The 13,834-nt window shown below is 38.9% G+C and overlaps 1 protein-coding gene across 1 annotated transcript in view; it reads right to left on the bottom strand.

Moving 5' to 3' along the window:
- Positions 1-2,581: 2,581 nt before the first annotated feature.
- LOC126108948 (procollagen-lysine,2-oxoglutarate 5-dioxygenase) overlaps positions 2,582-13,834 on the bottom strand; it is a 466,456-nt gene continuing 455,203 nt past the window's right edge. The window contains exons 15-16 of the mRNA XM_049914331.1: positions 8,826-8,954; positions 2,582-7,778 (exon numbers count right to left, since the gene is read on the bottom strand). Of these exons, the coding sequence (XP_049770288.1) occupies positions 7,623-7,778; positions 8,826-8,954 (285 nt within the window). The 3' untranslated portion in view covers positions 2,582-7,622. The remainder of the gene's footprint in view (positions 7,779-8,825; positions 8,955-13,834) is intronic.

The following is a 13,834-nucleotide window of genomic DNA, read 5'->3' on the forward strand; positions in this document are numbered from 1 at the left end:
CCACACGGCAGGTCTAGTCTAGAGAGACTCCCCAGCACTCGCCCCAGTTGTACAGCCGACTTTGCTAGCGATGGTTCACTGTCTACATATGCTCTCATTTGCAGAGACGACAGTTTAGCATAGCCTTCAACTACATCATTCACTACGACCTAGCAAGGCACCATATTCAGTTACTATGAATGAATGTATTCTGAACAGACAATATTGTGAATCATGTACCGTCAAGAGTGATGTTCATCATTAATGGATTAAAGTTAAGTATCAAACTAATTACGTTCGCTTTCTGAATTCTAATTTCTTGTCATGTTTCAGACCTCACGTCAGTATAGTTCTTCCCTCCTTATGCCAGCCTGGGTGAGCTAAAACGTGTGCATTTCGGCCTCCATTCGTAACACGGTGTTGGCTATTCTGCCAATACAACAGTTCAAAAGTCTTTTCTGAACCTATTTGGCTGCAGTGAACAACGATAAGACGTGTGTAATGGAGAACAGGTTTAAAAATGTGCTGCAATAGAAGAATGCTGGTGTTTATATCAGTAAATCGAATAACTAATGAAGAAGTACTGAATCAAATTTAGGAGAAAAAAATATTCGTGACTCAACTTGGGCATTAGTTCGCAGAACAGCAAGGAATAGTTAGTTGGTAACAAAGAGAGTTTCTCGTGGTGGAGGGGGGAGGGGACAGATATTTAGCACATCACACTGGTAAATGCCAAGCGGCACTTCGCTTGGTGTAAGGAGCGTAAACATTCAACGATTGGATAGTGGAAAAATGTTGTGTGGAGTGACGAATCATGGTACACAATGTGACAATCCGATGGCAGGGTGTGGGTACAGCGAACACACGGTGAATGTCATCTGCCAGCGTGTGTAGTGCCAACAGTAAAATTCGGAGGCAGTGGTGTTATGGTGTGATCATGTTTTCCATGGAGGGGGTTTGCACCCCTTGTTGTTTTGTGTGGCACTAAGACAGCACAGGCCTACATTGATGTTTTAAGCACCTTCTTGCTTCCCACTGTTGAAGAGCAATTGGGGGTGGCGGTTGCACCTTCCAACATGATCGAGCACCTTTTCATAATGCACGGCCCGTGGTGGAGTGGTTACACGACAATAACACCCCTGTAATGGACTGGCCTGCACAGAGTCCTGACCTGAATCTTATAGAACACCTTTGGGATGTTTTAGGACTGCCGACTTCTTGCCGGGCCTCACTGACAGACTTCAATACCTCTCCTCAGTGCAGTGCTCCGTGAAAAATGGGCTGCCATTCCCGAAGAAACCTTCCAGTACCTGATTGAACATACAGCTGCGAGAGTGGAAGCTGTCATCAAGGCTAACGGTGGGCCAACACCACATTCAATTCCAGCATTACCGATGGAGGGCACCACGAACTTGTGAATCATTTTCAGCCAGGTGTCCGGATACTTTTGATCACATAGTGTAGAAAAAAAGAAGATTGCCGCTTTCACGGGCCCATTTTTTGCAGCATCACTGCAATAAAAAGACTATTTAATTTTTGATAAATTTATTTTTGTGATTTAGGACTGAATAACATGGTGGTAAGTATTCTTCCCAAGGCACTCTGGTGAGTTGTTTTGTGTTGCCATTAAACAATTTTCAGAATTCTCCCAATGATACTAAACATCTGCAGAAGCCAACTGACAATGTGCTGGATCCTGTTTTCTGACTTTACAGGTGAAAACAGTTGTGATTTCACAACAAACAGAAACTCCAGGTAGGCATATCAACAGTGTAGGAAAAGACAGATTGCTACTTACTGCAAAGAAGACACAGAAAGTTGCAGACAGGCACAATTAAAACACTTGCACGAAGTTTTCAGCCACAGCCATCATCAGCAAAACAAAAAGACACACTAACCACATACACAAGCAAGCACACCTCGCGCACGCGTGACTACAAACACTGGCATCTCGGGTCAGAATGCAGAGTTGGCCATCATGTGTGCGTGAGGTGTACTTGGTTTCGTGTACGAATGGTATGTGTTTTTCTTTTACTGCGGCCGAAGGCTTTGTGTAAGTGTCTTCTAATTGTGACTGTCTGCAACTTAATGCGTCTTCTTTGCAGTAAGTAGTAATCTATCTTTTCCTACATTGTTGATATTCCTACATTGTTGATATTCCTACCTGGAGTTTCCATTGTTTAATCTTATTGTAGTAGACACTTCTATACATTGGGTACAGCGTACCACCACTTGCTGTCAGGCATATTCACAAGTGGAAAGAATGTATTAAAACTGCTGCGTTGGTGGTAGGTATGCTACTCACATTCCACAAAAAGAAACATTAATTGCTTACCATGTTTCATGGAAAAATCACTTTGGTGGTAGCATACTTCCCACTAGCCTTTAAAACAATGTTATTTGGCGGTATGTATATTTCTCAGAGCAAAATGGACATTTCACGACAATTAAAACCTATATTTCTCAACGGACAAAAACTGCAGCTGGTACAGCAAACAACCTCTAGATTCCAGCAGTGTACCGAGGTGATACGATGCAGTAAAGAAATATAGTTGCTTACATAAGGGTTAATTGTTTTCCTAAGCTTCAATAAAACCACAGGTTTTGTATCAATAGTTTACTGTTCAAATTACAGTAGAGTCATGCATACATATAACACTAAAATTACTTAACACTTTTATATTCTTAACAAAGCTATTAATTTTAGAAAGCTATAAAAGTCTGACCAAGCAGCCGTTGATTCCCAAAACATCATTTTCACTTTGTCATCAGTCGTCATCTTACAAACTAGCACCAATCAATTTCAAAAGTAACATACAGGCCCATACATTAAATAACTACTATTTAATGTGAACACCAAATGTAACACAAACATTATTATACTGAAGTAAATGTTAACTGTGAGCTCAAACAATTCGGGCCTCAACTAGTGACCTTTATCACCAACAGTACTAATCAAATGTAAGAAAAAATGTTAAAGGCATCACAGATAACTCTTACTTGTCGTTCCTCCTTAAAATGTATAACAAAGCAAGTGATTATTTAGTTCCTTACACGAAAGCCTTATAACAAATCACCGAAAAATTGGGAACTGAATAAGAGTACTAACAGGTAAAAAGGGAAGACATTATCTGTATAATATATTTAGAATATCAGTCCTTGAGTAATATCAAAACACGGGAAAGTGTTACTAATGTGTAGACAACATCCTGTCTCAGTTTCAAAGAATATTAATTTGTCTGTGCTACCAATGATATTGTGATAATTTATTTGTTCCAATTTTGCCATCTTATCTCCCTTTCGTGACAACAGTCTTACTATAGAAGGCAAACCCATTACACTAAGAGGAACAATGTCATTTCACCGCTCTTCATTTTTGTATATCCTACTATAATAAATAAAGTGCAAGTAATAAGAACATTAATAACTTTACGCTGACCTTACAATGGTAACATTGGAAACTGAATGGTATTAGGAATTATACTACTTCTGTTTCGCACAATAATGGCAGTGTCAAGCTTAACTAGTGTACGTGTGTTACAAAATTATTAGTGTAAAAAATAATTTTAAATCATTTGTGCCAAGTAGGCAAGATGTGGCAGCTCATCATCATTGATCTATAGTTTAAAGGTATCTGTCATGCAGATTACAGTACAACTTTTCTTATAATGTGATACCAGTCAAAGAAAATGATCAGAACTAATTAGGTTGTAGAGCATTTTTATCCCATTTCTTCAATGCTGCAATGCGTTTGATACACAGCTGTATTCATAAGTGCACACTTACAAAATGGCAGCTCCTAATTGTAATGTAGTGTGTCTTATCTCGTATTTGATCCATATTCTGTAACTGCCATTGTGTTCATGTAATGCACTGCTGTACTGAAAGATGAGAGGGCAGACAATTAACAATGCAATGGCATATTTATTAATACAATGTTGTTGTGACTCAGAAAGTTGCTTTTAAATACACTGGGGTAGCAGAACAGTGGTTACAATAGTTAATGAGTAGTGACAGATGTTCAGCAATGTTAAAGACCAAAAGGTCTGCATATTCCGTTGTAGTTAGATTGATTATTTTCACCTGGAATAAACTGTTATGCATATATCACGTTTTACCACTCATACTAAACAGGCTGATGTGTTATTCGAGGATGCAGGAGAAAATTTGTTTGACTATAATGATGTTTCACACTCTAGAAGATAACAACTGTGGGTCATCATGAATGTGAATGAAGAACAGAAACAGAAAAACTCTTATGATTATTTATGATTATTATTTCCTGAAAATGAATTGAAAGCAAATGATACAGAATATAGAGTTTTTTAAGATGTCAACAAAAATAATCAATTTTTGGAAATATAATGTAACCGGATACATAAAAAAAATCTACTAACTAACCGGCAATAGGAGAACACACGTGTAAAGGTATTACAGCCTGCAATATTTTGGAGCCTGTGCCTTCTTCTTCTTCTGGCAGAAGGGCTGAAGGGTGAAGGAAAAGGTGTAGTTCGGAAAAGACCCTAGATCTGTGGATACTTATTGGATGATATGACAAGGAAAGAATGATTGTTGGACTGCACTAGACAAGATATGAAAAAATCATATTGGTTTTTGATTTTTTATATCCCATCTGGTGCAGTCCTCAACAATCATTCTTTCCCTTATCCCATCCATGAAGTCTCCCTTGACCTGGGGTTCTGGGTCACTTTTCCAAACTCTTTACCCTTTTCCTAAATGTCGCCATTCCTTTGCCTTCACCCCTTCTGCCAGAAGAACGAGCCACTGGCTCCAAAAGCTTGCATACATAATATGTGAGTTCTCCTTCCACTACCTGGTGTGCAGTTTCTTTATCTATCCAATTACATCGGTGTTTTAAGAGTAATTTCGTGAATGAGTTATCAGCTTCCAGTGAGTAATGCAGTGGGCTTTCAAATGTAACACGAGTACATTTCGGAAATACAGCAAAGAGCAGTTTCCAGGAAAAACATCCGTATTTTGGATAGTCTGTGTTCTCCAGTTATTGGTACAGACTTGGATCTGCATTAACCTGAATAGTTGGGAGCTTGGTGTGCCTTGTAAGAAGATTCTACCTGAAATATCAGTTGCAATGTGTGGTAACCACAAAACTGGCTGCCTAGCTAATTGCCAATATTATGACATAACATTCAGTTCTAGTTACGACATTTGAAAGAAGGTGGGATGAAGAGGACAGGGCAGGAGAAGCAACTACTGTGAACCTTTTGCCCTAAACAATGCTGCTGGTAAAAGTTGTCAGACTGGTTCTAATAGACACCATCACTGTTGTCAGTGAGTTGGACAGAGAAGCTTGTTCCATTATTTTTTAATAAAAGCTTTTCTGATTTTGTGTCATCTGATTTAAGGTAAGTCATTTATATAATTCTCATTATCTCAACTGTAGGTAGCGTAATGCCTTTTTAAAATATCAATGTTTAAACAATGAATTTTGGCCCACAAATGTAATTCCTTGTCGCTTCTTTCGGTCTGGCAATTTTACTTGTGAACCACTAATGCCGAAATGGCAACTGATCGGGAAAAGTGTTTACCCCAGTAAGACTTGGTTACTTCTATACAGCACACATGATACTACATATCAGACTAACTTCTTAATCTTTTTATACAAAAAGCTATCATCTGTCATTCTACCCCTTTGTAACAATTTTGAATTAATTAATTTATTTTATTTAATACCTTCTCTGTTCCATTATTTTTGGTCTAATACAAAAATCCAAATAAAAACAATGTGCTGCAGCTGCACAGTATTCTTTCAGATACAAGGGCACCAAGATGCCTGGAAAATATGTCAGAAAAATGGAACAAGAAATGTGGGATCCTGTTGTGATGGCACTGGTCGTATTATCTCCTAAGACAGGAAAAAGTGATCACTATATAAGCCCTCACAAAATATCCGTATACAGTTCCATATATTATTTTCTTTTTCACTTAAGATATGATGCCTCACAGAATCTAGATTCAAAATGTGTAAGCTGCAAGCTTCTACGATAGCCACAGTTCGGTGAAAATACAATTGCTCGTAGTGTGGTCACTTTACCCCACCTTCCCCATATCAGTAATAGTCAATTCGAAGGCTGGCGTCATAATTTTAGCCATTTACCGAGAACAGTTTCAATCTTTGTTGTACATTCCCCACATTGTCTGGTAGCTTCTACAGGTACAAAATTAACCACTCCCTGCCCCCAAAATGAGGAAAAGTACACGAAGGTTCAGACTGTCCCGCTCATATGTATCCTGTAAAATTACAAGGAGGCAGAATGACTGGATTGCACTTACTATCAGGAATGGCGAATTCCAAGTACTTTTAACAGGCTTGTTTAAAACGTAGGAAAAATTATACAGTTCCCTAAACTGTTAGTTTCTTCCACTGAGAGGAAGGAGTGGCGGATTGGAAAGCAGAGAAGGTCAGTCACATGCCAGGTTGAGATGGAGGGTAGGAGGTCAAATATAGGCACGCACCAGCTTTGGAAGTGAGAGGACAGAGTGAGGAGTGAATTTGGACTAAGAGGAACAGAATCTCATGTGAAATGTGAAGTACAATTGAGAAGTAGGGGGAAAGCTGAAGAATAAATTGGGGTTGGGCTCGAGCATACCACCAATGACGAGATTAATTGGAGACGAAACGTGAGTTCAGATTGGAGGAAATATGAGGGAAGGAAACTGGCCGCACCGTTTTCAAAGGAAACATCGTGGCATTCACCTTAAGCAATTAAGAGAAACTGTGAAAAACCTAAATCTGGGTGGGCAGTCAGCCATTTTAACTGTCATCATCCCTTTGTACTAGCACCTCACTCAGGAGTGGGGAATAGAAGGTAACACTTGCGACACGAGACATTTTTAAGTAGAGAATGCAGGTAAAAGTGGTTCAAATAGCAAAGAACACGTGACTTGTGCTCCAGTGAGGGAATAGTTTTCTGGGATTGCATATACAAGTAAAAGAAGTGGAACTTAAACAAATGTTGCTTATTTATTATCCACTCGCACGGTGTGTGAGTGCCGTACAATTGGGATAATGAAAGCAGAATGAAAATTACATTAAACTGTTTGACACTATACTATTTGAAAGAAACCGTACTTCAACTATCAGCCCATGTGAATGAACGAGCGCACGAGAATTCTGTTGTCTAATAATAATAATAATAATAATAATAATAATAATAATAATAATAATGGTCAACTGAGAGGATCTAAAAGGGAAGTAAAATAGCTGGATAGTTTAGGCTCGACAAGTTTCACATCCGGGGTGGCCTCGTCACTGTACGTATCCGTGGAGCACGTGAGAATAAATAAATAATACAGTAAATAATGAAATTCTACAAATGGTAAGAAATTGAATAAAGAAAGAGTAGTTGTATCAATACTTTTAAATATGTTATGGAGGGTGGGACTTAAGGCTACCTGCAATACAAGGAATTCCACCTTCTTAATATAAGTACAGCCCAGCCGTTCTGTCCCTTTATAATCTACTTTTGGTTTACGAGAATTTTCTATCCGGCACTGTATTCTGCATGACGTAGAGCTGCACCAAACACAATACAAGTAAAAGAGTCTCCGCACAGAGGACTGACGTCCACCGGTGTCAAGTGTTTCGCCATCGCGCGCACCGCTCAGGGGTCGACGAAGGAGATCATGATGTAGCGCGTGCCCTTGGTGACCTTGAGCCCCTCGTGGTAGTGCGTGAGCCGGCCCGGGTGCATCAGCATCCAGCCGAGGCGCGTGTTCGTCACCGAGCAGTTGTACCGAATGAATCGGCAGCCTCCACCCTGAAACAGCAGTGTGCCACGAGTGACGTCGTGTAGCGACAGGTAAGCTGTATATATGAAACATTAATTTAAATGTGCTGCTTTTGACATGAAAGATAGGCTGGTGTGCCACACAAGTTTCAATGGGAAAGTACTAAAAGTGAAAAAAAAATTGAAATAAAATTTTCAATCAAATCTGTGAAATATACCCCGACTGCTGTACATCCCGTACAGCTTCTGCTATTTGGTGAGGTATTAATGTTTGGTTCTTTTACAATTAAATTTGACATATTACAACAATTCTGAATGTTCGCTCTTTGCACAATGGCCGATTCATAATCTTCCTGAGAAAAATCTTTTTTTTTTTGTCAAAAACTGAAGTATACTATACAAATTTAAATTTCTTACAGTGGTCTTGACTTTGTGGAATGTCATTAGTTATTCCACTAATGCTGGACTTCAGTACTTTCCCATATAAATTTAGTAATTTAACTGTTTTACTGCTCTACGCATCTGTATGTGTCTGCTACCCTGTTCCCCAGGTGCTGTGGACACAAATAAGCACTCCGCTTTGGTTTTTCTACAGTCCTACAGATATCTGTACGCATCCTGAGCTGTTGACTTCTCACTGCTGGGGATGAGTTATTTCCGTATCTCATTCTTCACATATAAAACCTAATAACTTGAGAACAAAGTAAGATATTGTTCTGCTCTCAGTTTTAAAAGAAATTTTGATATCTTATCTACATTTCATTCGCTGTGATGTATGAGGTAAAATCAACTGTGTGGAAATTTTATGCAGTGCGATATTACCTCTGCAAAGGCTTTAAAATTTCACACGTTTTACTTAATTTGATGAAGCACAGTGAAATTGTAATCATTTGTTTGTCTGTACATGTATGTCACGTCTACCAATTTCCATCTCATTTGGATAATTCCTCTGTGGTGCATCGTTTTTTGTCTTAAGAGTGTATTGTGAAAGGTCAATCACACAAAACCGCCTGAACACAATTTATTGTTAATACTCAGGTCACACAACTCGTGGAGAATTCTCCCCGCAAAGCTCACCTCATAATCAACCATAGGTGTGTTGAGGGCAATGTTGATGGTGTAGGTCGAGGAGTCGTGGTGTGGCCGCAGTGAAGGCTGCTCGTCCGGCCGATAGCGGACGACGAAGTTCATCAGCGAACGTGGTGGCTGTAGCAAGAGATGGAAAGAACAAGGATACATTAATATTGTAAATAAACTGGGAATCTTAAAATTAGATAAAAAAGCTACTGATATCTGCATTGTATCAATGGAGTGGCCCATATCAAACGGAAGACAGTGTGAAGCACAGTCTCAAGCTGAGATGAAACTAAGGCTGTTACAAATGAGTGATAACTACCAGAATAAGCAACCCACAGTAGAACAAAAACAATATGGTGAAAACTCTATTACAGTAGTGGCTACATGGCAAGCCAACATGCTTATTTTCTTCATTTATAACAGTAATATGTAATTTGGAAAGTGAAATCTATTATAAAAGTGCAACAGGCATTGTAAAAAAATGTTAAAATAATTCCACACATAGCTTTCCATAATAACACACACACACACAATTATTACACTTCACTGATGTCATGAGTAAAACTAAACAACAATATAATATTAACGAAATTTTTTATCATTACGTACGATATCAGTCACTTAGGTGTGAAGTTGGCTCAAAACAATAAACTAAAATATCATTTGTATTGCATAATTGTGTAAATGAATATTTTTTTTATTACACCAATGTTTTTACTGCAGCATATGTACAACAAATAGCACAAAATAATTAGTGCACAAATGAGGTCACAATTTCAAAATTTTCTTCACCATGTAAGGCACATAGCAGGGAGCAAAAATTACACACGGCCTTCCTCTTAGTAGGGAAATTCCTTTGCGTATTATTAAATTGGCAGCATAAATATGCAACAAATAATTCCGGAGTTAAAGGTAAGAGCTGTGAACCTAACAGAAAACACAATTTTCATTAACAAAATTTAAAATGCAGCAATCTATCCAGGAACTAGAGAGCTCTACAAATTTTAAATGTGGGTTGTCATTTTTTAAGAACTATAGTTCCAATTCAGATAACGGGAGAATAATTGGTTTGTCGACACAATTCACGAATTTTTTTGCCTGCTTTGAAACTCCGTGACAATCTGCATAACTGCAATTTGAAGATCTCACACATTTTGATCATAAGTCCCACAATTTTAATTGATTGATTAGATCGTGGCAGTAAAAACACTCCCCACCATGTATCCACATTAAAACAATTTATACACTATGTGATCAAAAGCATCCACATACATACAGGGTGACACACGAGAGACAGACTATTTTGAACTGCGTAGTACTGAGGGCGTGGTGGTGGGAGGTCATCGTGGTGGGGATAGTTCTGATCCACACAAGACGTCATTTCATTTACTCAGTCACTATTGAGCAGTGGGACTTTCAACGTCGAGTGTTTGCCTATGACAGTTTCGTGAAAAGTAGTGAGTCTATTATTGCTACGCAGCGATTGTTTCGTGCGCGGTTTAATGTCGGTCAACACGGAGCTGTTTTGAGCCGTAACACAATCCTCAGATGGGTGGATAACTTCAGATCAACTGGAAACATAGTGGATAAGAAGCATCCTGGCCCGAGACACAGAGTAAATGTTGAAAGGGTAAGGCAAGTGGCAGTCAGAAGCCCAGGATGGTCAGCTAGATGTCATGCTAGTAAGTTACGAATCAATCGTGAACCGGTTAGATGAATTTTGCATAAAGAATTAAAAAATTCTATCCCTACAAAATGCTCATTGTCCAAAAACTTAAGGAAACTGATTTTGCTGTACGAGAAGACTTCGCTTACAAAATGCAAGTGATTTTGAGATCGAATGAAAATGAAATTTTATTGATGAGCGATGAAGCTCATTTTCATTTAAACGGGACTGTGAATAAGCAAAACCTACGTTACTGGGCTCCAAAGCATCCACACCTTATCCACCAGCGTCCTCTACACTCAGAAGAAGCAACAATCTGGTGTGCTCTTGGCTCTGTTGGCATTATTGGACCTTATTTTTTTTGTGAAGAGAACGGGGCCACAGTCACTGTTAATTCAGTTCGTTATATTTGTACGCTCGAAATATTCTCGAAACCAGAACTAAGAAGACGACGAATCCCTTTAAAACGCGTTTGGTTCCAGCAGGATGGGGCAACATCGCACACTGCAAACACTTCAATGACAGTCCTTAGACGCACGTTTCGAGGCCAGATTATCTCACATTTTGGCAATGTTCCTCGGCCTCCCAGGTCTCCCGACTTGTCAGTATGTGACTGCCATCCCTGCAGAGATTTTAGTCTGTGTGATGGAGGATTTTGAGAAGAGACTCGAGTCCTGCATTCGAAATGACGGACATCACCTTGATGACATTGTTTTTCACAAATAACTTTGTTAACTAAAATGGCAAATAATGAGCTTTGATTTTGTGTAAATAAACATGCATTAATTTTAAAGTTGGCTGAGTATTATTTCATTAAAAACTGCCCATCTCCCATGTGTCACCCTGTATTATTGCACATTAACACAGAGTGTAAGCACCCTTCGCCTTTATGACAGACTACCCTCTGCTGAGATTTCAGTGACGAATCTGAATGTCTGTGGAGGAATGGTAAACCATCCTTACACAAGAACTAACTGAAACCAGGGAAGGCAATGATGAAGGACCCTGGATTCTGGAGCACAGTCAGTGTTCTAACTTGTCCTGATGGTGTTCTATAGGGTTCAGGTTGGGACTCTGGGCAGCCTGTGCATTTATTTTCCAACACAGATGCACTGTCGTGATGATCTAAACAATCTCTGTCTCGGAACTGTTCCTCCACTGTACGCAGTACATAAAGCTGTAGAATGTGTCGATATCCTTCCACATTTTGTGTTTCCTTAAGTGCAATAACAGGACTGCACCGTAACCACAAAAAACGTCCACATATTGTAACGGCACCTACTCCGTGCTTCAGTGTTGCCAATACACATTATGGCAGGTAATGTTCTCCAGGCATTAGCCAAACTCAAACTCTTCCACTGCATTGCCACAGGGTGCAGCGTGATTTGTCACTCCTAAAATCACTCATTTCCAGCCAGTGGCGGCTCGTGAGTATATATTCCGGCTCATTTTTAGATTCAGATGGATTTGAGAGTGTGAAATTAATATCATCTGCTGTACAACAGTTATGCATATCAACAAGTTTATACAACTACAGCCACTGCCAATAATAATAATAATAATAATAATAATAATAATAACAGTAATAATAACAGTAATAATAATACACCCCGTGGAGGCCCGGGAAAAGAATAGGCCTCCGGTATGTTCTGCCAGTCGTAAAAGGCGACGAAAAGAACAAACCACTAATAGGGCTAACCCCCCTTTTAGTGTGATTACTTGGTTCAGGACAGAACTAAAGAAGCCTCAGACAAGTGCCGTCATGGTCGGGGACGACGCTTGAACCCTATGCCCGCCCACAATGGTAACGACACTGCTAGCCAACTGGAAAAGGATTTAAATCCGAATAGAGGTGTTTTGCAAGATATGCTTCCTGCAACCACCCTAGAAGGAAAACAAAAACAGAGGATGAGATGGTCAGATGAAGTTAATCGACACCTCATGTTCTGTTATTACCAAGCAACAAACCTAGGAACCAACACAACTGGATACAGATCACAAGTATACACAACATTTATTACCAGATACCCGGAATTAAAATTTTTAACAGATCAACGACTAGCTGATCAGATCCGTGTAATAATTAAAAATAACAGGATACCCCAGTCAGAATTAGAAAACATCAAACAACAAGTACAACAAATACTGGAACAAAATAATGTGCAATCAGAAGAGGAAGAAAACACAGTAATGGACTCAAACATCCCAGAGCAAACAAAGACCAACACGCATCAATTAAACAGTCAGAGGAAAACGAAATCTTAAGACAGCCACCAGAACAAGCACAAATAGAACACGAACAGACACACGTGTTAGATATAGAAGAGAAATTTCAGCTGACATATATAGAATACAAAGACACAAATACAGACATTAGACCATTCTTGCATAGACCGCCAAATAACCCACAAGTCGAAACAACAATAAAAACTATCAACACAATCATACACAACAAAATAAATGAAAACACAACTATGGAAGAGTTACAACTACTGGTTTATATAGGAGCACTCACTACACTAAATATACACACTAGGCAGAGATCAGAACAAACCAACACACAGAAGAAACCCACAAAACCAGCATGGCAACACAGGTTACAGATCAGAATAGAAAAACTGAGAAAAGACATCGGACAGCTAACACAATTTATAAGAAATGAAATATCAGACAAAAAACGAAAAAGGTTAGGTAAAATCTCACAACAAGAAGCAATAGAGCAATTAGATGAAAAAAAGCAGAAATTGCAAGCATTGGCCAAACGACTTAGAAGATACAAAAAAAGTGAAAATAGAAGGAAACAAAACCAAACATTCAACACAAACCAAAAGAGATTTTACCAAACAATGGATAACACACACATTAAAATAGACAATCCACCAAACATAACAGACATGGAACACTTCTGGAGCAGCATATGGTCAAACCCGGTACAACATAACAGGCATGCACAGTGGATACAAGCAGAAACAGACACATACAAGATGATACCACAAATGCCTGAAGTGATAATTTTGCAACATGAAGTCACCCAAGCAATTAATTCTACATACAATTGGAAAGCCCCTGGAATTGATAAAATAGCAAATTACTGGCTAAAGAAGTTCACCTCAACACATTCACATCTAACTAAATTATTTAACAGTTACATTGCAGACCCATACACATTCCCTGATACACTTGCACATGGAATAACCTATCTGAAACCTAAAGATCAAGCAGACACAGCAAACCCAGCTAAATATCGCCCCATAACATGCCTACCAACAATATACAAAATATTAACTTCAGTCATCACACAGAAATTAATGACACATACAACACAGAACAAAATTATAAATGA

The sequence above is a fragment of the Schistocerca cancellata genome, chromosome 11, assembly GCF_023864275.1.
Source record: "Schistocerca cancellata isolate TAMUIC-IGC-003103 chromosome 11, iqSchCanc2.1, whole genome shotgun sequence".
Lineage (NCBI taxonomy): Eukaryota > Metazoa > Arthropoda > Insecta > Orthoptera > Acrididae > Schistocerca > Schistocerca cancellata.